General features: G+C 48.7%; 1 protein-coding gene across 3 annotated transcripts in view; it reads left to right on the top strand.

Moving 5' to 3' along the window:
* The first annotated feature begins 801 nt into the window (after positions 1–801).
* Positions 802–26,724, top strand: part of SRD5A3 (steroid 5 alpha-reductase 3) — a 246,693-nt gene continuing 220,770 nt past the window's right edge. Inside the window, exon 1 of one of the 3 annotated variants that reach the window (XM_085642086.1) lies at positions 802–1,149. In XM_085642086.1, the coding sequence (XP_085498212.1) occupies positions 929–1,149 (221 nt within the window). In that variant the 5' untranslated portion in view covers positions 802–928. The remainder of the gene's footprint in view (positions 1,150–26,724) is intronic. The other 2 variants (XM_085642084.1, XM_085642085.1) reach the window with 2 other exon arrangements.

The following is a 26,724-nucleotide window of genomic DNA, read 5'->3' as shown; positions in this document are numbered from 1 at the left end:
CCCCCTGTTTGGAAGGAAAACGGTCATTAGAAAGGTTCTCTTGATTAGTAATCTCACCCTCCTCTAGCTCTGATAAGTCGTCATCATCGTTATCATAAGAGCACCACTACCTGAAGGCTGAGCCCCATCCCCCTCACCACCATCAAAAACCCTCCAGTTAATCGCTTTTTTTAACTGGGAGAGCCTATAATCAGGTAAGGAATTCTCGGAAGGCAGCTCAGTGGCTCTAGCTGACGAGCTCATGGCGATGCACCTGTGCGCCAGAGAGAGGTACTGAGACCTGGGAAACTATGGCAGCCTTTCCAGCAACCCCAGAAAGAATTTTCGTTTTTTATCTCTACTGAAGACGGATAATATCCAGAAACACGTGTCTAGAGATTCACAGCACTAACCTGCACCAACTTTGGTGAACCACTACAGCTAAAATTCAAGTAAGAAATCACTGTGAACTGCATTTGCCACAATGCTAAGGGGCGAAGTGTGCTGGGAGGTGTGGCAGTGTGCTCCCATCCCCCATTTGAATAAATATATGTCCATTATGTGTATAAAGTTTCTATTCTCGCACTTCGGAAAATGTTTTTTTTTTTGTATTCTTTCTCTCAGATCTCATTTCTAGGATCTCTTCGTTTTATGACTGCAGAGCAAGTGTACAACTCTTCGAAAAGAACTAATAGTCTATTCTATTTCAATTTAATTGCGGCTAACTTGTTAAGAACACAGAATGAAATAAAGCCGCTTGAATTGAAAAGCATCACACACAGCCTGCAGGATCCGCAAACATGGTAACCGCAGTCCCGCCCACCGTCCTCTCGTCACAACCCCGCGACAAGTAAAGGTTTCCACGTTGATACTTTCCCCGGGGTAATGAAACAGCGAGGCACGTTTGACCGTACGTAACACTCAGCTGTGCGAAACAGCTGTTTGGGCCATGCTGGGGACTGCCACTAAGCCGAGCTGTGTGGCCTGCTTCTGGCTGGCGTTGGCTGTGGCATTCCTTCTGGCGCAGCTGCTGCATCGCAGCGTCAGCACTGCCTACTTCCCTCGCACCCTGCTCTGTCTCTTCGAGGATGTCATCCGCTACGGAAAGACGAAGAGTGGATGGGAGGGGCAGCGCTTCGCCTGGATGAGCAGCTGTGACGTACCAAAGAGGTGAGCACACCGGAAGATAAAGTTCAGCCGGAAGCGAGCTGTCCGTAGACAGCGAGAGGTTCAAACATGAGCGATGCTTAAAAGAATGAATGTAAGGATGTCCAGAGAGGGTTGGGTGGGAACTGTAGACCGTAATACTCAGGGTACCCAAAGGCGGTGGAAGCAGATTTCATGTGGATGTGAAGGTGTGCGTACAGGGGGCAAGAAAATCATTAACGGGGAGAGCCAGCCAAGGGTCAGGCTAGTCTCTAAGAGCCCTTGCTCGATCGAAAACCTGAAAATATCTGGCATTTGAATTAAGCAACAAAGATCATGTGAAAATGCGTCTCACCTTAAAATCAATAAAAGGTATTTCTTTCATGTGCCCCCGTAATATATCAGATTATTTTTGTAAAGTGTACGTGCTAAACTCGTGTATTGGAAAGCGCTCATATGAGATAACCCAGAAAAAATGAGGCTCTTAAAATTTGACATTTGTCTAGGATCTGATTGGTGGGAAAGCTAGGATTGGTCCCAGGTTTTTTGGTTTGACCTGTATTTCACCGGTTAGATGACTACATCTTTCTCTATTTTTTAACGCCAAAGGTTTCTGCTTTCTTTTGAGCTCTTGTCGCATGTTGGTAAACCGTGGGCGCCGGGCAGAAATCTCAGCTCATTTTCAGTTTAACGATCCTCGGTCTGAGCCTGGACCATGGCTTTAAGTGGACCGGTTCCTGACGGAGCTGAGCTCCGGCAGTATTAACAAGCATTGGCATAGCCAACAGGTCTCGCCTTTGAGAACTTATAAGTGTTCTGCCAGAGCTATTGGCTTTGCCAATGTTTTTAAGCTATGGTGTAGAGGAGTGAGGCTGCTGTGCGGCATGTTGAAAAGTTACTGTGTGAATCGTGGTAGTAGGGAATGAACAATGGAAAGGAAATCTTTTATTAGAGAATGTTGAAATGTGGAGCACTGACATTTATGCATTATGAGCTGTGGGATTTACATTGGAGACCGTGCTGTGGTATGTGGGAGAATGATTAAGAAATTAACTGTATGCCTGAGAGGCAGGAGGACCCTGCTCTAAAGAAAGTAACTCGACCAGGGAGCATGTGTTCAGCACCTTAGAGAGGGCTAGTATTTGAGAAAGATAAAAGAGGGAGCCTATGCCCTGTTCCTTGGAGAGGAAGAGAGCATGCGCTCTTCCTCAAGAGAAATTAAGGTGGCTGAAAGAGGTGTGATGGGCCTTGGAGAGAGAGAATAGTCTTTTGTACCTAATGAAGATTAGAAAGAGAGACCAAGTGTGTATGTGTGTGCGTTAGAGAGACAGAAACAGAGGAATAAGTGGGTGTGAGAGATAAAGGGGAAAGAGCCAATGAGAGACCATCTACTACGTACTTTATAGACAGACTGCACCTTAGTGAGGGAAAATTGTGGAGTAAACAAGAGTCGGTCTGTCTTCCAAGAGCACTTAAATGCCACTGCGCAGGTCTGGTTTGTGGCAGGTATTGGCGGCATATTTAGCCTAACAGGATTTTTTCTTGCCATTTTATTCAGATTCAAAAAGGTGCAAAACAGGGACAGGTTTGCTGTCAGCGTGGTCTTGTTTTTGCCTACGGGAAAAGAGAGGGACACATACGTTTTACAAGAACAGTGTCACCTTTCCCAAAATCGTTAAAAAGTAATTTGAACTTCCGAAACAAACATGCACACTATAGAAAGAAAGCCACCGAACACATTGCGCCAAGCGTCTGTGAAACAAACATGCTTAAAACAACCCTGTAAATACAAAAAAGTCTTCAAATGTGACCTGCTAAGCTTTAGAGTGCATGTTAATAGTTACAATTTTTTTTGCATTAGATCTTGATAGAAGCAGGCGTCCATCAATTAAGTTATGCACTTAGACCAAAGCTGGTGCTAGATTGCTAATCATTACTGCAGGATAATAACCCCAAAACAAAAGGCTACCATATTAGATTGTGAACCCCTCCCATACGTAACGCGTCAGGTGACCGCACCTAAATGCATTATAGAAATTGTTCATAAGTCTACTAAGGTTAGGTTTGCTGTCATAGCTGAAGACAAGCACGAGTAACCCTAACAGACTTCTTGGAGTCGTAGGTAGTCAGAAACTGGATGGGGTGGGTTTTCCTGTTATCTTTTTTTTAAATCGTAATAACATTTAACAATCCATATTCCACTGGGGCATTTAAGACCAAAGTTTCAACTTTGGATTTGGTCTACTTTGTGGCTTCCTTTATATTTTTCGAATTGTATGCAGCACATTTAAATGAGGTTTACTTGATATGGAATGCGTATATTTTTGTTCGCATATTTAAATGGGTTTGACTATATGAAGAATGAACGCCAAACAATAGGCCCCGTCTACCAAATGTGTTTTGGCGCAATAGTAATGCAGCCTAGAGAGACTCAGAGGTGGCGGTAAAATAAATCGGACGCGGTTCTCAAATGAGGTTCGGTAGTGAAAGTCTCCAAAGTAATTGAAAAGAAAACAAGCAAATCGCTGGGCAGAAAGGTAGGAAAAGCAGGAGCTTCTGAAGGAAATAGAGATACAGGGAGTAACGAGGGTAAAGAGAATGTCTCCGTGAGCCTTGTGCTCGGCTGGCGCCTCGGGCATGTTTACTACGGGAACACATGGGAATGCAAAGCTATTAATCAAGCAGGATGGCTCTGTCTCCCTTCACGCCCAGGGAGGAGGGAGATGCGAGCAGAGCATCAAAGGGCTGGGTGAGAAGGGAGGGGGGAATGCAAGGGTCAAAGCGGCGAAAGTGAAAGTAATCGAGCAGAGCATCAAAGGGCTGGATGAGAAGGGAGGGGGGAATGCAATGAGCAGAGGAGCAGCTCGTGCATGTGATCGTGCACTCAAGGTTTAGGCCAGCCAAAAGACTGTGGGTAGCACTTTGAAAATCCCACATATAAAATGTCTCTTCGAGCCTTTGGCTCAGCGAGACCTAAAAAGCAGGTGCTGAGACCGGTCCATATTGGGCTCTTTGGGGCCGAGTCGCAGAACTAATCTTAGTCAAAATACTAAACTTCAGATTAGTTTTGTGAATCGGCCCCTCCATGTTTAGGTCTCGGCTAGCGAAGGCTGCGCTTGCGCAGTATCACTCGCGAGATTTGATGACTTGGAGAAGAAGGGCTTGAACCCGTCTCTCCTCTTCTCCATTGGCTGGCCTCTTAAATGCTGGTCAGCCATTGGAGAAGAGGTTTGTCTCTCCAAACAAGCCCTGTCCTTTTCGGATTCGGGGGCGTGTTTTTTCGATTCTTTCTCTCCTCTGGAATGTAAACATTACAGCCAATGGCAAGAGGAGAGAAAGAAAAACACGCCCCCGATTCCGAAAACGACACTGCGTTTCTCCGAGGCATTTCTGCTTGCCCTCGGAGAAAGGCAGTGGTGTGCTCGTCCTCTCCCCCCTGCTCTCGGCTCAAAAGTGGTAGCCCCTTCCCCCAGAGTGGTCAAACATGCCTCAGTGCTTTAAAACCCACCCGGTTCAGACGAACATGGTTGACATGTTTGTTAATTGTTAAGTATTTCACACATTTTTTTGTCGCGCGATCCTTGGTCGAACTTCAAGCGTTACATTTGTGTCTGAATACTTTTGAGTACGCTCTTATTGTTGCTAGGATTCTTCGCAACTGAGCGGCAACGCTCGAGAATGTACAAAAGAACACACACAACAATAACAGTGACCATGAGTTGCGTGACTCATAGTGAAACATAACAGCTTCAATCCAATATCCTCCTCAGAGCAGCCAGAATGTCTCGGAAATCGGGCAGCGTGTTTTCTATCTCACACTTTATTCTCTCACTCTTACCTCAGACTAAATAAGTGAAGTACTTAAATAAAATTAAGAGGAAACGCACTCACGCATAATACGTTCTGAGGTCACAATAGGTCTTCGCCGGGCCTGAGCCACTCCCACAGTTCTGGCGTGTCAGCGTTTAGTTAATAACGGGGAACTAAAACTATAAGTACCAGAATGCGCTATGATGTGAGTTGAAAAGCAGTTATTGTCTGAGCATCTCATTACTGGCACGGGATCACATAATGCACCTATGACTTGCCAGTAATATTTATTATTGTGAATCCGTCCTTACTCTACCTCCTCACAGTCCTTAACCAGAGGTAGATAACCCTATAACTGACAGCAGGGAAAATACTGTTTTGCTATATGCACATTTTAGAAAAGTCCTTTTTCCATTTTAAAATTTTGGGCCCACCACCTTGATTAATAGAAAAGTTCCCTCCACAGAACGACTTCTGCCAAGGCCACGCAGCATGCCACTCAAAACCACCAGCCTAAATTCAAGCGCCGGGAAAAGAGGACGGAAAACATAGCAGCTCGCCCATCTTTCTTGTCGTTGTGCTTGAGTTTTCTAGCTCGATCTCTCCCTCCCACATGTGCTTTTTCCACCACCAAATACCTGCACCCTGTGTTTCTATCTCCCTCGTGTGCTGCTCTCTCTCTCTCCAATTTGCCTCTCATCCGGCAGTCACCTGCACCCCAGCGCTCCCTGTTGCTTCTCTCTTGTGTGCTGTTTTCCCTTTCTGCCCCACCCACCTTTATTTTTATTTTGTCTCACCCCCAGTCCCCTGTGCCCCCACCACCACACTTCTCCATTGCTCTCCCTCCCCTAGAGGACATTTACATTTTTCTTTTTAAATTGCATTTTTTGGAGGCCCTGGCAGCTGCCATTTGCTGCCAGGTTCTCCTCTTAAGTGGAAGCACTTCTGTACACTTAAAATTGCATTTAAAAAAAATGTATCAATGTAAGTGGCGCCAACCATCTTAGATCGATCGGCCGTTTAAAAAGGAAATGGCGCCCGCGTCATTCTGCAGGAGCGAGCATGCGTTGAGATACATGTACCTCTTCGGAACCCATCCGCACGCCTGCAGAATGGCACAACCGACAACAGCGGACACGTCGCCACACATTTTTTTGTTGTTCTTTTTTGCCAATGCTGCACAGCATCAGCAAAAAGCTTTGGCTTAATGAATAGGTCTACAAGGCGAGAACTTATTGGCTTTTCCAATGTTTTTTTTATAATTTTTGCTCATGCTTGTCGTTTTCAGCAAATAGAGCTGGCAGATCCAAATGGTCAACTAGCCCCTTTCAAAGCAACGAAAATTGAGCAAAATATGTTTGCCTTTTGTGGAACCCTGCAGAAAAAACACAGGTTTAAGGTAAAAAAGAGTACTTCGAAGGTACGGGGGTGGGGTGCTGGCACAGAGAGCAAGGGTGATGAAGAGCGAGAGGGCATGGGGTTGAAGTGCGGACGGCGCGCAATGTCCCAGCTTTGGTCTGCATATGAGAGTGATTAAGCTATTGACATTGTAAATAACAATGCCGTTTCTTTAAATGTTTTTAAAAACAAAAACAAATAATGTCAGGAGCAATGCCAATAGCTCAAACTTTAACAATGCCGAGACCATTGCATTGTAAATGCTTGCCCTCGGTGAAAATAAATAGATCTTAACTCTGCTGCAGTGCCACCCTTCACTACCTTTGATGTAACTTCAAAGAGACTGGTTATAGTTCTTTCATAGTCTCCTCGTTTGAGAACTGAAAAACTTTCAATAAGCCATAGTTGTTGCTTATTTATCTTATTAAACAACCATTCTCTAAGCCAATAGCCCTGGTTGTAGGTGTAAGTTTACTTGTATTTTAGATCTGGATGCAGTGACAGAAGCAGCAAAATACCAGTCAGGTGGCACTCTGCTAAACGCTGATTTTCAGTTTGTGTTTTTAAGCCACGCCCTTATAATTACATTGGCCAAGCCCCGTTGAGAGACCCCCAAGTTTTTATATCCCACTTATAGCCCTGGCATGAGCCGTTAAGTGGCTCGCTCACAGACACATGACCTAGCTAAACATCTATTGGTAAAACCAATAGATTTGGCTTGTATTTTGAGTCCTAACAAAAAGCATACTACAGCATATTTATGTATAAAAAGCATCTCTGCGATAAAGAAGTTATCGTGTGATGATTCAATGTCATTTTCAGATGTAAAATAGCCAGTGCTATTCTTAGTATTTTTGGGGCTTCTTTTGGCAACAACTTTGAATTTATTATCCATTCTCAGCTCATTCAGCCTCCGTTATGCCAAGCAATATTGAATTGTGTTAAACTTTCAGAAACTAGGGCATGCAAAAACAAAAGCTCAATTTCACCAGCCAAATAGTACCACAACAAAGCTTTAACGAGCATTGCTAAAGCTATTTTTGTGCTAGGATGTAATTCTTTTTTTGTCCAGCACTAACATGTAACATCCGTGCCTAACCAGCACATCACTCTCATTGTAGGAAAGCCAGAGTAAGTATATTTTTTTGCATTTTTAGTAGATTAGTGCATAATATAAAAACAAGAAATATTTTACAGTGTTTTCAAATTTAGCCTTAATTGTCGGACTTCTAGAATGACAAATTCATCCTCTTCACAATTTGCATTCTCACTGCAACAGTAACAAGCGCTGTCATAGCCAATAGGTGTGCCTTTGGGACCTTATAAGTGTTTAGCCATGCAGCACATTATCCTGGGTGCTGTGCTTCCAGGGATTAAAGAGCTATACAATTACTACACACTGGATCATGCAGTGTGATTCAGGAATACATGTTTGAAATCCATGCTAGATGCTTTATTGTTGGTAGCATGAGCTAAGCAGATCCTGCTTGGTTTCTATTTTCGTGCTCCTTTCTGTTGGACAGGCCACATGAAGGGCTTGCTCCCTCCCCGCATGACAGGGCCTGAGCCCCGGCCCTCCAGGTGTTACCCACAGAAGCAACCCGCACCCCGTCTCATACGGGACTCCTGCCCCCGGACATCCCTGTATCATGGGGCCGAACCACTACCGGCTCCCTCGGCCAGACCTGCCGCCATCTTGGACACTGCACCACGAGGCCTCAGCTTGACCCTAACCCTGGGCCTGGCCAGGCCCCGACATCCCGGCACCACCATCCACCCAGGAGGTGAACGGACCACTTGGCAGGTCGATGGGAGAAAGAAGTGCCGATGGCTCTCCCCCGCCAGTTGCCGATCGCCCCCCAGCTCCCCCGGGCGCTGGCTCCACCCCCCTGCTGGGTGTCTGGACTCCCTCATCCCGGACCTCCCGACCTCCAAGTGCGAGGGTCCGGACATCAAAGGGCGCCAGACCTATAACTAGGGCAGCTCCAGAGCAGGAAGGCAGTTGTATCCTGGAGTCGAGAGACACCGAGAAGAACTCATCCTTGACGGACTACCGGCGCTGCCGTAGCCCTGCCTTGTGAACTATCGTCCTGCCTGCTGGCGCTGCCGCGGCCTTCTACATCCTCCATCCTCGTCGGGACCTGCTGGCGCTGCCGCGGACCGTTGCAACTACCACCTTTGTCGGGACCTGCTGGCGCTGCCGCGGACCGTTGTAACCACCACCTTCATCGGGACCTGCTGGCGCTGCCGCGGACCGTGTAACAACCACCTTCATCGGGACCTGCTGGCGCTGCCGCGGACCATGTAACACCCACCTTCATCGGGACCTGCTGGCGCTGCCGCGGACCGTGTAACGACCACCTTCACCGGGACCTGCTGGCGCTGCCGCGGCCCATCCAGCTAGAACACCGAGCTCGAGGATTGTGAGCTATCCATCATCGCATCTACCAGATTGGTAACCAGACTGTCCCGCTACCCCCTTTCCCAACCAAGAGACTAGAATCGAGGGGACCCCTGAGTCCAGACCTCCTTGTACCATTCTATCGTACCTAAGAAATCGCTTGTAAAGAACGTTAAACCTTATCCTTGTGTGGTGTACATCTGTGGGGGGGAAGTTACTCGTCTGTACGATCGCTGGAGACGGCTCTCCCCGGAGACCTCTCCCCTTGTCCTCGGCCGACCCTCCCGGTCCGTCTAACACTTTCAAATTGCTTTTTTCTTCACATTAAAATTACAGAAAAAGCAACACTCAACTTATAACAAACTCTCTTATGGAAGTGCCTCAAGTACTGTGCTACTTTGTTGCATACCATTTCTATACTGTTAAAAGCATGGGCTTAAAATTCGCAGCATGCACAAAGTTGTTGGCTAAAAATAGGCCTGGCTGAAGACGTCCGACACGATGTACTTGACAGCTACAGCATAGGAAAAAATAATCTGATAAAGTAACCATGCCTTAAGCATGTGATTTAAGTATTTCTATTTGTGTGCTTATGAGTGAGAGATTGTGATGGAGGTGTAGGCGTTTAAAAAAACAAGGTTTCTTAAATCCACTTCTTAATGGGAGTTCCCACCAAATCCTGCTCCTCCGTACCAATCTAAATATAACACAGTTTGTAGTTGAAGCGCAGTCCAGATTTGTGAAGAAATTAATAAAATGAGGTACACAAAGAACATTGTAACTCAGAACTGAAGGAAAGTGCGAATATACATTACGGCATGGTGTCTATATGAAAACCTCCAGGGCTGAAGGGTCAACTTCCGGGTCACGGTGGAAAGCTACTCGAGTGAGGCGCAAATAGCACCTTCAAGAGCTTCCGCTGCATCCGCAGGAGCTTAAAAAAAATTCCTGTTAAGTTATAAGCAGAACCATAACCTATAACTGCGTCACAAAATGAGTCAATGAACCCAATGGCGAAGATAGGTAAGTGACTCAAACTTGCCTACTGTAGAGCGGTCTAACTTTGTCGCCCCCCCCCTTGGTCCTGATGAAAGTCCGCTGATCCATAGCGACACTTACGGACTGAAACCTGTTGACCACCGATACCATGACTATCTAGGTTCAGTAGACCACTTACACATCCACTAGAGCACCTGACACTCTTTTTAATCTTACCCCTTCCTGATGAATGAAATCCTCTCCACAGGAAAGGAGGTATTTTTAACCCTACACTTCTTTCCGCTAATGCTTAAGAAATCACAAGAGTCATAGAACTAGATGGTCTCCCTCCAGGAGGAGGTAAGTTGACTGCCTGGAGAACGAGAAACTCAGGCGGAAAAGGACCCAATGATGAAACCAATCACCTAACTTCTTCAAGCGGAGAATCAAGATATACCACTATAAAATGGGTTAGAGTGTATGAGGGCCTTTGTACTACACTTATAGACCCTGGTATCCCAAGATACATAATTCATTCCCTTTTGTTTGCTAACTAATCTAACCCAGTTTGTAGTTGCAGCGCAATCCAGATTTGCCAAGAAATTCATAAAATGAGGTACACAAAGAACATTGTAACTCGGAACTGAAGGAGAGCGCGATTATACATTATGGCATAGTGTCCATATGAAAACCTCTAGTGCTGAAGGTTTTTTGTGCAGTATTTTCTCTCCAAGATAATCCAGGATGGAATGAGAGTCACACATTTACAAGGTTGTATTTCTTCAGTTTAGTTTGCCAAAATGGAACCCACTGTACTGTAATACCAGAAACAGCCAGCCCCCTCGCCCTCAGGCTCCAGTCTCCTGTGTCACTTCAACTGTACTACATAAATTAGAATGCGTGACAAAAAAGCATAATGATGTGGGAGTTTATTTTTCTCATTAGTTACCGAGTCGGATCGGTAACTAAAAAGCAAACAGGCAAAAGCGTTGTTTTTGTTTTTTAAAGTGAACGTGGAACTTGGAAGGTGGTGGAGAAAGCAGAAGGATGAGGGGCTGAAGCAACATGGGAGGGACATGGTTGAAGCAACACGGAGTGCTCGGGTGGGTGGAGGAAAATGGAGCAAGAATAAATAAATAAAAAGACTGGGACATGGGTGGGTGCATATGCAAGCCTGAATGGTGGGGGGGTTTTAAGGACTGGGGCAGAAACACAGAGAAGTATTTGTTGGGTTTTGAAAGAAGAAACACAGGCAGTACATTAAAAACGAGGACCGCCCCAGGGAAGCAGGCCTTGCCGTGGGCAGCTCGCTTCAAGCGAGTAAAAAATTATGAAATTCACAGCCAAACACACTGATTCCTATGCCCAGCAGGAGGGAAGGCTCTGGCGTAACCTCCAGAGCTGCCGATTATGCAACTGGGGAATCTGGTTCAAGTCTCGGCATCTGTGAAACTGCCTTAAAAAAAAAAAAATTTAAATGCATGACTTTAGTCACTAAAACAATGGAAAAAGGAATGCCGATAAGTAAGTCAGACAAAGCATTCCCACATTAGAGAAGCTGCGGGATAGGCGCGTGAACTGTGTGTTTAAAAGCTCAAAATGCTACTGCAAATAATAAGCCGATTAAGCGAACTCAACAATCGTAACTGAGCACCATCTCATGCAGGCAAAACTAAAGCGTGTTCAGAAAGTGTAATAAATACTATGAAGAGTAAGAGCACATGTAACGGGCAGTACTCGTGGAGGGTAACAAAAGTACAAAAGGAGGGATTAATAAGCATATTAACCAAACAAAAGCAGGCATTTACAAAGGACAGTAAAAGGAACCAATTATGAAAATGGGAGGTGCTTAAAGCCCATATTGTAAATACAGAATGTCTCAAAGAGACAATGCACATTCGCTGCCTAGGCGAGACCTAAAAATTAAAGCACTCCTCAAGTCAAATTTGATAATTTTCTTTCTTTCTTACCCTGGCTTTGTCCTCCTATCCCCTTTCTATGTGTACACTTCTCTCCTCGACTGTGACCCCCCTACTCCGTTGAGAAAGCGAAATGAAGGGTAGAAGGATGAAGATGAATAAAGGTGAATAGCCTAGTGAGAGAGGTGAAGAAGAGGTAAATGGCAAGTATAGCTAGAGATTAGGCAGAGATATATGTGAGGTATGGAGAGAAGGGGAGACAGACTGAAAGAAAGACGCATAGAGGTCGAGAGAAAGAGGTAGGTAGAAAAATTTAGAGAGAATGGTAAACTTTGAGTGAAGTAGAGGGAACTAGATAGAAGATATTGTAGTTGGAAGAGCGAAGGGTTAGAGAGAAAGTAAGGTAGTAAGTAAGACCGGTCAGAAAGAGGTAGATGCCGAGAGCTGTAGAGAAGTGAGGTGATGGAAGAAGCACAGCAAGATGCAAGCAGAGTTGTAAGGTAGAGAAAGGGGCAAAATAAGAAGAGGTATAGAAATACAGGTCAGCTAAGGAGTAGTGAGGCAGCGAGAAGGGTAATAAGAGGATTGCAGAGTAGAGAGATGAAGTGTAGAGAAAAAGAAATGAAATAGAGGTACAGTTGAGGTAAAGAAAGGTTAGGTTGAAAGAGTAGAGTGGAGAAATCAGGTGACAGAAAATGCTCTGAGGTAGAGAGAGAAAGATGTGAAGTAGAGGGTAAGGTGAAATAGAGAATGAAGTGCAAAGCGAGATTAGCAAGAGACTTTAATGAGACTTAAAAAGAGGTAGAGAAAGGTGTTGAGAAAAGAATAAATTAGTGAGTGGTGTAAAAGGGAAGTAATGATTGAATGGGGAGGTAAATTGAGAGATTAAGTATCGATAGAGGCGGGTTGAAAGGTACTGAGCAGGATATGAGCTAGAGATATAAGGGAGTGAAATGAGAGAGACAGGTGAAGAAATATGGAGTGATGAGTTTGAGAGACACTTGAAGTAGATCGAGGAGAGGTCAGAGGTGAGTTGTAACCAAGAAGTGAGGTGCAGGGAGTCATGAGGGGTAGGCAGAGGGGAAAGAGCAGTGGAGTTATAGACATGTACACAGAGGGTGACCGATATAGAGAGGTGAGAAAGGTGGATGAATGAGTTCAGCTAGACATAGCTGAGGTAGACAGAGAGAGAGTAAATGTAATTTTGTCTTTGACATAAGTCTACCTGTTTTACAATTGCCAGGAATTCACAAAGTAACATACTAGTTTCAAACCTTTGTTAAAGTTTCTCCTGAACTTTCTGTTGAAGATGTCGCGGTGATGCGTGGTGAGAGATTGATACCGCCTCAAAGTTTAAGATTGGTGTGTGGAGCACACGAAGGACATTTGGGCCAGACTGACTAAACCAAGGGTGCGTGAGGTTTTGTGGTAGCCTCATAGACAAAACGATGGAAGATTTTGTGGGAGATTGTGTGGTATGTACAAATGCAGAGAAGGGATTCAAGGTAAGAAGTCCGCCGATGCAGCCAATAGAACTCCTTGCCACACCAAGGGATAAAGTGGGCAGTGGTGGTCATCGATTACTATTCTAAGTGGCCAGAAGTTTGTTTTTTAAGTGAACTGACTTCTGGAAGTGTCATAGACTTTGTGAAAGATATCTTCTTAAGAGAGGATTTTCCAACTGCCATTGCTTCTGACAACGGAGTACAATTTGTCAGCGTAGAACTGCAAACATTTATACAACAAGAAGGAATTGATCACTTCAAGAGTTTGTTGTATCGGCCACAAACAAACAGACTTGTAGAACGCATGAATAGAGTGCTGAACAACTGTGTGCAGTGGGCCATTGCAAGTAAGTGTGTTGTACAAAATGCAGTTTGTTCAATACTTTGGTTTTAACGTACCACTCCACATTCTTCCACTAAGGTTTCACCTTTCGAATTATTTAGAGGAAGAAAACCTTCATCTAAAAAAATATGTCCAGGTTGGATGTGAAGGTGGGTAAAGATGAATTGAAGGTGTGAATGAGTTTGTCAGACAGAATGTTAGAAAGGCCCAAGAGTGCCAGAAAAGACATTTTGATTCCAGGAAAAGAGAGGTACAGCAACATGATGCAGTAGGTGATGTGGTACGAATAAAGATGCCTGTTCATACAAAGAAAGGACATACGAAAAATACAGAACCAATGGTAGCCAATAAGATTTGTGGAAATGGTATTAGAGTAAACAACAAAAGTTGGTGGAACTTAGCCACAGAGATTACGGTGAAAAGTCAACATGGTAACAGTGAAGCAGGTAGCACAAGTTTTCAAAATGGGATTAAAAAAAAAACTCTAGTGATTTTCCCAAAACAGTTGATATAAATATTAAGATGCCAGTGGAGCCCCGTAGGAGCAAACAGCACTGTTTGGTTCCAGTTAGGTATCGCTGAACTGGATTGTGATCTTGGTCAATGTATCAGTACACTAGTTTGTTTTCGCTAACATTGTTTTCCAAAAACATGTTTGTTTTATCAATGTGTTTTATCAATAGAGATGTATTTTGTTTTTTGTTTTATTTAGTTCAAGTTTTTCTGTGTATATAGCACTTTCTTGTGCATGCAGCTACTGTTTTTGTGTTCTTTAATTTGTTGTTGTTTGGAAAACCAAGAGGGAAAAGATAATGTAGTGGTTAATAGTGACGTGAACATCCTGTCACCTGTACAATGTTAGAAGCCTCTTGCCATGTCATGCAGTTCCACGTTAGAATGTTATCTGTGAAAGGGCTGCAAACGACAGTTGGATTGAATGAAGTGTTTGTGCTGACTGCTGCGCAGTCCCTTTCTGACAATAAAACTACAAACTTACCTTTGTGTATTTGTAGCGTCTTTATCTCTACAGGTTTCCTGGCTGGTATACAACCACTTACATGTCCGAAGATCTCTGCCATATGTGCAGTTTTCTGCACACGTAAATGACAGTCAAGAGGTGGAAGGAAAAATATGCATTCCATGGCATGATTAGCGTTGAAAGTTTGTGGACATCCACAAACATGGCTGTTTGTTCGCATTCACAAACTCTTCCCTTTCCTCTTTACACCCTGGGAGGGGTCAGAATTATTCTTCAGCTAAAGGCTGGCGGAAATCTCTGTACAGGGTTGATAGGAAAATGGAAAAACCCCTGCCTTGAGGTGCCACATTTATACCTGGCACCAGCTAGTCCGGGGAATGATTCCCTAACCAACGAGATAAAAGTTATCAGTCACCGTACCCACTTTTTCAGGAGTTCCTGTTTGCCTTACTACAGCCAATCCCACTGTGCTACTTACTTTGAAAATCCAAGATGAGGAACCCCTATTCAGAACCTGTGTGCCCACCCAGAAGTGTGGCCTGGGTATTGAGAAGCCCCCCTCATCTGCTATCACTCAAAACTGGTTCTGAGGTAGCTTTCCACCCACTGGGTTTGGTACCAACCTGGCTATTGGGGACAAAGACCGGGGCCTTCACAGGTGTCACATGACATTTACTTGTGACAGGGCTAATCCCTTTGAAGTAAATTAAATTTCTTCGCCCATCCCATCTGTTGTTCCTGCTGAGGTGAAGAAAACTCTTCTCTACTCCCAGGCCATTTATTCTGTTCTTGTAGTAGTTTTCACACTCGCACCGATCTCAGGCCAAGTACAGGCTGGGCAGTGACTGGAGAACTAATGCAGATTAGCCTCCAGCAACTTCAAGCAGGTTAAAAGTAACTCATTTATTTAATAAAAATCATACTTCACCATTAGATTGGATTCTTATGAAATATAAAAGTATGTCTTTGAGTGGAACCTTAGCTGCTACAGGTCAAGCGTTTTATAAATTAAAGTGTATAATCTATGCTTCGACTTTTCCTGTGTGCCAGCTATAGAACCAGTGACCCTGTCATTTTGGGCATTTTCACTGGGAGAACATGTCATTTCTACTGTCATATATGTTCCACTCCTAAATATTACAAGCCATACCTTGTGGGCAGCAAGTTGCTCTTAATGGTGACTTGTCAAAAGGGTGATTTTGACTGACCGGTCTGTGCAGCAGGGTTCAAACTGCTCCTGGCAGGCCTGAAGCCATGTTTTCACTGCTATTGTAGCGGATGGCCCAATATGTGTTGCAGTCCACAAGTGGCACTTCCCTTCCATGCCCTGTATATATTTTCTATTCTGTACACTAAGCACTTTTAGAAGGTTATTTGCGCCAATCATGAATATGCTACTTTTTATATATTTTAGTGTTCAGAGAACATACACTGGGCACTGGACATTAATGCCTCAGTGTGCAAAGTCTAAAAATCGGTTAACGAATTCAGCAAAAAATGATAATGACTGCAAAAAGTGACCCATTCTCACAGTAAGCCATGCCTGGAAAGTTCATCAGATGTTCAAGTAGATATGCAAGTTTGAATCGACGATGAGGACAGAACAATGTTCTAAGTGCAAAAAAGGAAGGGTACTGTGATGTGGGATGCATAGCTGTGGATGGAGGAAATGTGATGATTAGATGGGTGGGGGTCAATGTGAATGAAATCGTAATGAATCGAACTATAACTGCAAGTTCCAGAATGATACTCACTCTGAGAAGAAAATTCAGAAGTGGATCAATATGTCTCACATCACATGGAACCTACCGGTAGCTGACATTGATTTTGCATGTCTAACAAGCTGTCACAGGTTTTTTAAATGAAGAGACCACATTCTAGGAGGACATCAAATGTGATTTAGCTTGGTGGGGGAGATGGCCTTTCGAGCACAAATGTGGACATCAGAATGGTAATGGAACAGGTCTGGGGTGGATGGGAAGTCGGCTATGCAGACTCTACAGATGATTGATACCAAATTGGTAGTGTCCTACATACTGGATTCCTATGATATGGTCACTATATAAACAAATCTTTTTGTTTTGTAACCAATTGCTAATTTGGAAGAAATGCAGATTTCTATGATACTCATCAATATTTCTTTGAGAGTTTGCATGCTAATGCCCTGCGATGATTTACATGTTTGTTGTTTTTTTGGAAGGCTCAATAAAGGCATTTATTTTTAAAAATGTAATGGAGCAAAAAGGGTTTTATAAGAAACCCTATTACCCAGCATTGAGAGCTTCCCTGCATAAGAACCCCCTGTGGTAGTATCTGCATCGGAAGCAGAGTATGTCTGATAATACCTGTTCTTCTGTTCTGGTGCCTGTTAGACGGACCGGGAGGGTCGGCCGAGGTCAGGGGGAGAGGTCTCCGGGGAGAGCCGTCTCCAGCGATCGTACAGACAAGTGACTTCCCCCCCCACAGACAGACACCACACAACGATAAGATTTAGTGTTCTTTATATGCACTTCTTAAGGTACGATGAAATAGTACAAGGAGGTCTGGACTCAGGGGTCCCCTCGATTTAGGTCTCTTAGGATAGGGAAGGGGAAGCGGGACAGTCTGTTTACCAGTCAGGTAGTTCGGATGCGATGATGGTTTAGCCCACAATCCTCGAGCTTGGTGGTGTAGCTGGTACGGGCCGCGGCAGCGCCAGCAGGTCCCGGTAGAGATGGTCGATACACGGTCCGCGGCAGCGCCAGCAGGTCCCAGTGAAGATGGTCGAGGTACGGTCCGCGGCAGCGCCAGCAGGTCCCGGTGAAGATGGTCGAGGTACGGTCCGCGGCAGCGCCAGCAGGTCCCGGTGAAGATGGTCGTTACAACGGGCCGCGGCAGCGCCAGCAGGTCCCGACGAGGATGGATGTTGCAGAAGGCCGCGGCAGCGCCAGCAGGTAGGACTATAGTTCGCAAGATAGGGCTACGGCAGCGCCAGTAGTCCGTCAAGGCTGAGTTCTCTCGGTGTCTCTCGACTCCAGGATACAACTGCCCTCCTGCTCCGGAGCTGCTCCAGTTATAAGGCAGGCGCCCTTTGATGTCCGGGACCTCGCACTTGGAGGTCGGAGGGTCCGGGATGAAGGTGTCCAGACACCCAGCAGGGGGTGGAGCCAGCGCCTGGGGGAGCTGGAGGCGATCGGCACCTGGCGGGGGAAGAGCTCTTGACGCCTCGTTCTCCCATTGACCTGCCAAGTGGTCCGCTCACCTCCTGGGTGGATGGTGGTGCCGGGATGTCGGGGCCGGCCAGGCCCAGGGTTAGGGTCGGGGGGAGGCCACGCGGCCTCGTGGTGCAGGGCCCAAGATGGCGGCTTGACCCGGCCGCGGAAGCCGGTGGGGCTGGGGCCCGTGATGCATGGAGGTCCGAGGGCAGAAGTTCCGTCGGGAGACGGGGTGCAGGTGCTTTTCGTGGGTCACGCCTGGCGGGCCGGAGCTTGGGCCCTATCGTGCGGGGAGGGAGCAAGCCCTTCGTGTGGCCTGTCCAACATGCGTCCCCCCCAGCTGAAGGCGGGGAGAGTCACCCATCTTCTTGGGGACTCTCCTCGTCGAGGCGGAAAAATCGTGACAGGCCATCCGCGTTGGCGTGATCTTGGCCCGGTCGGTGCTCCACGGTGAAGTCCATTCCCTGCAGGGAAATGGACCAGCGCAATAGTTTTGGGTTCTCCCCCCGCATCTGCATCAGCCACTGCAGGGGTCGATGGTCGGTTTGTACCCGGAAGTGGGTACCGAAGAGGTAAGGCCGGAGCTTTTTGAGGGCCATACCACTGCGAAGGCCTCCCTCTCGATGGTGCTCCAGCGCTGTTCTCGGGCCAGGAGACGCCGACTGATGAAGGCCACCGGCTGGTCATGACCCTCGGGGTTTAATTGAGAAAGAACGGCCCCGATGCCGTGGTCGGAGGCGTCTGTCTGTACCACGAATTCCCGACTGTAATCGGGGGCCTGGAGCACAGGGGCGGTGCACAGGGCGGCCTTCAGCCTCTCGAAGGCCGCTTGACAATCGCGGGTCCAGTTAATCCGCTTTGGTTGGTTCTTGGACGTGAGACCCGTGAGGGGCCCCACGATGCTGCCGTAGTCCTTCACGAACCGCCGGTAGTAGCCGGTGAGCCCCAAGAAGGCTTGGACCTCGGTCTGGGTGACGGGGGGCTGCCAGGACTGGATGGCAGCAATCTTAAGTTGCAGCGGGGCCACCAGCCCGCTTCCCACTTGGTGCCCAAGGTAGGTCACGGACCCTTGGCCAATTTGGCATTTGCCGGCCTTAATTGTGAGGCCGGCCCGCTGGAGGGCCTGTAGGACCTCTTGGAGGTGGAGGAGGTGGTCGGACCAGTGGCGGCTGTATACAGCGATATCGTCCAGGTAGGCAGCGCTGAACTCTTCGAGCCCCGCCAAGACCTGGTTCACAAGGCGTTGAAACGTGGCGGGGGCATTCTTCATGCCGAAGGGCATGACCTTGAATTGGTAGTGGCCATTGGGGGTAGAGAAGGCTGACCGTTCCTGGGCCCGGGGTGTGAGACCGATCTGCCAGTAGCCCGCTGTTAGGTCGAAGATACTGAGGTAGCGGGCGGCCCCCAGCCGGTCGATCAGTTCGTCCGCTCGGGGGATCGGATGAGCGTCGGTCCGGGTGACAGCGTTCAAGCCCCGGTAGTCGACGCAGAATCTCAGTTCAGGTGTGGTGCCGGGGGCAGCGGCTTTGGGAACCAATACAACCGGGCTGGCCCAGGGACTGTCCGAGGGCTCGATGACCCCGATCGTGAGCATTTTGGCCACTTCCTCCTGTATGCAGGCCCGTACCCGATCTGGTACGCGGTAGGCCCGGTGTCGAATAGGGGGACTGTCCCCGGTGTCCACGTCGTGCAAACACCACGGGGTGACCCCGGGGGTGAGGGAGAACAGTGCAGCGAACCGCAGCAGGAGGTTTCGGCAGCCCTGGCGTTGCTCCGAGGTGAGGGCGTCAGAGAGTCGGACCCCGTCCACGGAGCCGTCATTCTCCTGAGTCTTCAGGAGATCCGGGAGGGGTTCGGAGTCTTCCTCTGCCCCACTGTCCGTAGCCATCAGGAGGCTGAGTTCTGAGCGCACAAAGTGTGGTTTGAGTCGGTTGGTGTGGAGGACCCGAAGGGGGTTTCGGGAGGTCCCCATGTCGATGAGGTAAGTGACGGGGCTTTTGCGCTCGACCACTTTGAAGGGCCCCGTCCACTTATCTTGCAAGGCACATGGTTCGGTGGGGGACATCACCCACACTTGTTGACCAGGCTCGAACTCAACGGAGGAGGCATTGTGATCATACCATCTCTTCATGTCCTCCTGGCTGGCCTCGAGGTTCGCCTTGGCCATCTCTCTGAAGCGCCGGGTCTGATTGCGTAGGGCCAGGAGGTATTTGAAGACGTCTGGAGGGGTCTTTAGGGGGGCCATCTCCCAACCTTCCTTGACTAAGCTGAGGGGCCCTCGCACAGGGTGCCCGTACAGGAGTTCGAAAGGGCTAAAGCCGAGGGACTTCTGGGGGACTTCTCGGTAGGCGAAGAGGAGGCACGGGAGTAGTACATCCCACTGGCGACGGAGGGGCTCTTCCAATCCCCCAATCATCCCCTTGAGAGTGCGGTTAAAACGCTCCACTAGTCCGTTCCCTTGGGGGTGATAGGGGGTCGTGAATCTGTAGGTGACCCCGCATTGTTGCCAGAGGGACTTCATGTATTTGGAGATAAAGTTCGTGCCTCGGTCGCTGACGACTTCTCGGGGGAAGCCCACCCGGGAGAAGATCCCCATTAGGGCCCGGCCAACCACCGGAGCTGTCACGGTCCGTAGGGGCACCGCCTCGGGGTAGCGGGTGGCATGGTCCACTAGTACCAGGATGAACCTGTGTCCTTGTGCCGTGCGGGGGTCCAGAGGCCCCACAATGTCTATTCCTACCCTTTCGAACGGGGTGGTGACCACAGGGAAGGGTTGCAGAGGGGCTTTCAGCTTCCGACCACTCTTCCCGCTGGCTTGGCATGTGGGGCAGGACCGGCAGTGGTTCAGGACGTCGTTCCTCATTTTCGGCCAGAAAAAGTGGGTCACTAGGCGACTGTAAGTTTTGTCCTGGCCCAGGTGTCCAGCCAGGGGGACATCGTGGGCCAGGTTGAGTAGGAAGTCTCTGAAGCGGAGAGGTACCACCAGCACTCGACCGGCCCCTAGCTCTGCGATTCTTTGTTCGCTGTATAGCAGGTCGTTATCCCAGTAGACCCAGTGAGATCCGGTGGGGTCTCCTGCGTTCTGGGCGCTGGCTTGTTGGCGGAGTCCCTCGAGGGAGGGGCAGGTCTTTTGTTCCTGGCGGAACTGTTCTTGGGTGGGCCCCCCTTCTTGACGCCACTGAGCCAGGCCGGGAAAGTCCTGGGGTTGTGCGTCCCCTTCGGTCGTTGGCTCTGGGGGGCTGGCCTCGTCGTTGTCTTCTAGTGGGGCGACCGGGGGCGGAGGTGCTGGCCATTCCGGTTCTTCTGATCGGGGGACGGCATGGGCGGCCATGGACCGGGTGGTTATGCAGGCCCAGTCTGGGAGGCCCAGCATCCCCAGGTGCTCTCTTCTCTCGACGGTGGCCCACGGGGAACTTTCGAGGTCATTCCCCAGGAGGCAGTCCACAGGGGCATCGTCCCGGACCGTCACCTTCAACAGGCCGGAGACCCCTCCCCATTCGAATGGGACGCAGGCCATTTGACACATACTTTCAGAATTGTCGGCTGAGCGGACGGGGCAGAGAATGTTCGGCAGGATCTGCTCGGGCTTCACCAGGTGACAGCGGACGGCCGTCACACTGGCGCCTGTGTCACGCAAGGCCTCGGCCCGATGTCCATTAATGGTCCCCCACTGACCGTATTTCCTGGTGTTAGCGGGTAGGGGAGCCCGCGGGACCATGTCTCTTCCCCCTAGGCACGCCAGGACCATGGCGGCCGGTTCCCACTCTTGCTGGGCCGGCTCATACTCTTCCTGTTCCTCTGATAGTCGCTCTTCCCCCAGGGCGGCGGCAGCTACCTGGCGGGGCTTGGGTGTTTGGTTCTGCGGGCAGCTCGGGTCATTGGCGTAGTGGCCGACTCGCTGGCATCGGTGGCACGTGACGTTGGCTCGGAACCCAGGACGCATCGGGGGGTTGCCCCGGCCGGCCGGAGGCGGAGTGCTGGCCACGGGGGTTGCCGGCAAGGCTTCTCTCCCTCGCCCCTGGCCTCCTCCTCCTCCCCGAGGACGGTGCTGGCCTTGGTTGCTTCGGTTCTGCTCGTGTGGCCCTCTCCGGCCCACTCGGGTGCTTTCCCATCGGTCAGCTTCGGCGGCGAGCTGCCGGGGGTCAGTCAGCTTGCTGTCGAGGAGGTGCTGCCTGAGCTCGACGAAACAGTTGTTCGACAGGTGCTCCCATACCATAAGGTTAAAGAGTTGCTCGTAGGTCGTGACATGGCTCCCCTTGATCCAACCCTCGAAGGCACGGCTGAAATAGTTAACGTACTCCACCCAAGTTGTACCCGGGATCCGGGTGCAATCTCTGAACCTCTGGCGGTACATCTCGGGTGTGAGGCCGTAGCGGGTGAGGAGGGCAGCCTTCATGTGGTCGTAGGACGACATTTGGTGATCTGGGAGCTGTAGCAGGGCATCGCGACCTTCGTTGACGAACCTCCCCCATAGTCCGGCTCCCCAATCACTCCGGTCGATCCGGTGGGAGGTCATGGCGATCTCGTAGGCTTTGAACCACTGTTGTATGTCGTCTTCTCGGACATACTCGCGGACAACATCCTTGGGAATGTGTACTTTTTTCTCGGTTGGCCCCGGGGTGTGCGGTCTCTCAGGCACCCCCGATTCTTTATTCTGTTTCCGAAGTTCTATTTCCGCCAGTTTGCGCTCGTGTTCGAGTGTTATTCTTTTTTCCTCAAGCTCTCTCTGTCTCTGCTTTTCTTCACGCTCCTCTCGGAGCCGCAGATGCTCTAGATTTAGTTTCTGCTCGGCTAACTTGAGTTCACCGTCCATCTTGAGCCGTGCCATTTCCAACTCGTGTAATCTGGTTCTTTCCCTTTCCTGGATCTCCTCCTGCGAGAGGCCCGTTCCCCGCTCCTCGGGAGCCGTGGCGTTCCCCTCTGGTGCGACACTGTTTCGGTCGGAGGGCCCGGCGATCCCAGTTTCTGTCCACGACTCAAGGGCGTGCTTCAAATCATCTTTGGTACTCAGGCCGGTGGTAGCAATGCCTAGTTCCATGCAGAATTGTTTCAGTTCGCGGTGGCTGTATTCTTCTAACTTATCCATTTGGAATTTTTCAGTGGAACCGCTATCTTTGGCCGACATCGTGGTTTTGTCGTGGGGTAAGCTACTCTCTGTACGATTACGCGTTGATTCGGATCGCGCCGCTGGCCACCAATGTTAGACGGACCGGGAGGGTCGGCCGAGGTCAGGGGGAGAGGTCTCCGGGGAGAGCCGTCTCCAGCGATCGTACAGACAAGTGACTTCCCCCCCACAGACAGACACCACACAAGGATAAGATTTAGTGTTCTTTATATGCACTTCTTAAGGTACGATGAAATAGTACAAGGAGGTCTGGACTCAGGGGTCCCCTCGATTTAGGTCTCTTAGGATAGGGAAGGGGAAGCGGGACAGTCTGTTTACCAGTCAGGTAGTTCGGATGCGATGATGGTTTAGCCCACAATCCTCGAGCTTGGTGGTGTAGCTGGTACGGGCCGCGGCAGCGCCAGCAGGTCCCGGTAGAGATGGTCGATACACGGTCCGCGGCAGCGCCAGCAGGTCCCAGTGAAGATGGTCGAGGTACGGTCCGCGGCAGCGTCAGCAGGTCCCGGTGAAGATGGTCGAGGTACGGTCCGCGGCAGCGCCAGCAGGTCCCGGTGAAGATGGTCGTTACAACGGGCCGCGGCAGCGCCAGCAGGTCCCGACGAGGATGGATGTTGCAGAAGGCCGGGGCAGCGCCAGCAGGCAGGACTATAGTTCGCAAGATAGGGCTACGGCAGCGCCAGTAGTCCGTCAAGGCTGAGTTCTCTCGGTGTCTCTCGACTCCAGGATACAACTGCCCTCCTGCTCCGGAGCTGCTCCAGTTATAGGGCAGGCGCCCTTTGATGTCCGGGACCTCGCACTTGGAGGTCGGAGGGTCCGGGATGAAGGTGTCCAGACACCCAGCAGGGGGTGGAGCCAGCGCCTGGGGGAGCTGGAGGCGATCGGCACCTGGCGGGGGAAGAGCTCTTGACGCCTCGTTCTCCCATTGACCTGCCAAGTGGTCCGCTCACCTCCTGGGTGGATGGTGGTGCCGGGATGTCGGGGCCGGCCAGGCCCAGGGTTAGGGTCGGGGGGAGGCCACGCGGCCTCGTGGTGCAGGGCCCAAGATGGCGGCTTGACCCGGCCGGTGGGGCTGGGGCCCGTGATGCATGGAGGTCCGAGGGCAGAGGTTCCGTCGGGAGACGGGGTGCAGGTGCTTTTCGTGGGTCACGCCTGGCGGGCCGGAGCTTGGGCCCTATCGTGCGGGGAGGGAGCAAGCCCTTCGTGTGGCCTGTCCAACAGTGCCACATTTAATAACGATGTTTTTTTTATATATATAAAGTATAGCAACTTATTTACAGTCATGAGGATAGTATGGGAATGCCTATCCTATTAGTTTCCACCTACTTTGATCTCTGGGAGAGAAGAACGGCTACAATGACAGCACACAATGACTTGGAAACAAAGAGGAAAGTGGCAGACCTGTTACAGGGGTTTTCATAATTTTTTTATTTTTGGCAAACTTTCGCTAGTTTAAATGTTTTATTTGGGGCAGACTTGCCCCATGCCAGGTCTAGGAAGCCTATGCAGTGCTGTTTTCTGAATTCTGTTACTTGTAATTATGTGCTGGACTGCAAGAACAGTAATGTAAATTAAAAAATGAGAATTTGATAAGTAGAACAAGTCTCTACATTAGAAATTATCTGTGAAATGGACTACAAATATGCACAAACAAGTAAACTACAAAAACGAACACTACAGATTGTGCAAAAATTCCCAGTTCAGCACATGTAGCCATTTAAAATTCGAAGTGTCATTTATACTAGAGTAAAGGTCCCAGGAGTAAGTGCAATCTATTAATGATCGTTGGAGAGTAGTTGGATCCAACCTGTAAGAAATTGGATTGTTGGGTGACTGGAGTGGGAGCCCTGGTCAAGCAGCTGCCACAATCTTTGTCAGGGTATGTCAGAAATTGGGGTCTCTAGTTGGCAATGGTTTGCACCTTTGTCCAAGTAGGGACCCGTCTTCCTAGTCAGGGTAAGGGAGTTACCCTCCTAAAATAACCCCTGCTCACCCCCTTGGTAGCTTGGCTCGAGCAGTCAGGTATATCTCAGCAGCAGTGTATAAAGCATTTGCACATAACCAACAGTAATACAGTGAAAACACTACAAAAGGGCACCACACCAGTTTGAACAAGCATTTACAATGCAATAGGTCTAGCAGTGACATTGTTTAAAGCTTTTAGCTTTGTAAATGATATTGTTTTTTATATTTTTTTTTTCTCCTAAAAAGTATACAGTATATATTATCAATTATGCACCATTAGACTGGAGATGACACCCATCACTACTGTGCAATGTGTCTATGCCCCTTTTGCTATTTTTATGTTAAAAACAGTCTTCTAGCATTTAGCCAAGTGTGTATAATAAGGCATGCCAGTGTATTTTTTTTGTAAATGTTTTTATTATTTACACATGTGGAGGATTAAGTGATTTGCCCAGAAACTTTATTTAATTTTTGGTAGGCATGGAGGATTAATTGATGTGCCCAGAAACACAGGATGTGAAGCCTACGCTAAGACTGAAACCTGCTTCTTGAGCTCCAAATTGGCAGCTGTAGCCATCGCGCCACAATCTCGGTGTGTGGGGTCCTTTTATTGAAAAACAAAATATGAACCACACAACACGTTTTTAGAAAAGCCCTGTGTACAAGCACCCCTGGGTACAGGACAGGAGCTGGCTGTTTTTATTTCTCCAACGGTTTTTGTGTGCTACCTGCTCCGGGCTGAGGCGATTCGGTGTTACAGTTGCTGTTTCTTTTGATTTCCAGCCCACAAAGCTTTTGGGCCTCGGAGCCGATACGGTTATTCTCTTATTTGAGCGTTTTTAGACATGTTGGGCATATTCCTGACGTACAGCCAGTCATTAAGCAGGGCCGCTAAAGTTGAAATTATCATTTATGGCAAAAATCCCCCGATGCACAGCCCCACAGTCTGCCGGAATACCCCTGTCCTCCCCGTGATACAGGCTGCATTGTGGCGCTTTAGGTAAAACACACCTTTAAAAACAGCATATCACGCAGGGCTTTAAATGGGCCGGGTCCTGCCGGTGCTCACCACCGGCAGTTGTTAAAAGCAGGAGCCGAGACAGGTCCGTATCGGGCTCTCTATTTTCGTCCTCAGTCTGAGAATAGAAAAAAATCTTCACTCTGCAGCAGTACACTATTTTTTATGTAACTTATATTTTTTTTGCAGTTCTGTATTGCTAAACTGAACAACAACATATTCATTTAATTTTTTATAGACACGGAGGATTCAATGATTTGCCCAGAAACGTAATTTTATTTTTGGTAGGCACGGACGAGTTATACTCTTATTTGAGCATTTTTAGACGTGTTGGGCATGTTCCTGAAGTACAGCCAGTCATTAAGCAGGGCCCCTAAAGTTGAAATTATCATTCATGGCAACGTTATTACCTGAGTTGATGCACATCTAGCGCCTCGTGCAGCCCACAGAGCTACGCTATGCTGCGCTCGTTGAGTGTGTGTGACCTCACGTTCTTAATGCCCCATATGTAGCCAGGTCTGATAGTTCATTGGCTGAATGCAGCCACTTCCGGAAAATGTGTTAGACCTCGCCGTCTCAGGTTCGAATCCCGGCAGGTTCATTCAGCCGTCCATCCTTCTCAGGGTGATAAGATGCGTACCGCTGCGTTGGGTAACAATAAATACCTTCTAGCCTATCGATAGCTCCAAGAGGCCTGCTGCCACAAATATGCACGTTATTACCCAAGCTGATGTACATCTAGCGCCTCATGCAGCCCATAGAGCAGAGGTCTTCAAACTTTTGTAGGCTGAGCCCCCCCAGCTGATTTGTTTTAAATGTCGTGCCCCCCCCCACCACCGGACAGAAATTTCTGTAATCTCGTACACCACATAATCGACCGCCACCCTCATATCCCAGGTCAAATCCGTCAAATAACATCCAACACAATAAGTGTGTTTAGTTAACTGCAGGTTTGTGAGTGGTTGTG

This window comes from Triturus cristatus, chromosome 2_2 (genome assembly GCF_964204655.1).
Source record: "Triturus cristatus chromosome 2_2, aTriCri1.1, whole genome shotgun sequence".
Taxonomy (NCBI): Eukaryota; Metazoa; Chordata; class Amphibia; order Caudata; family Salamandridae; genus Triturus; species Triturus cristatus.
The sequence above is the reverse complement of the archived record's forward strand: the minus strand, read 5'-3'. Positions and strand labels throughout refer to the sequence as shown.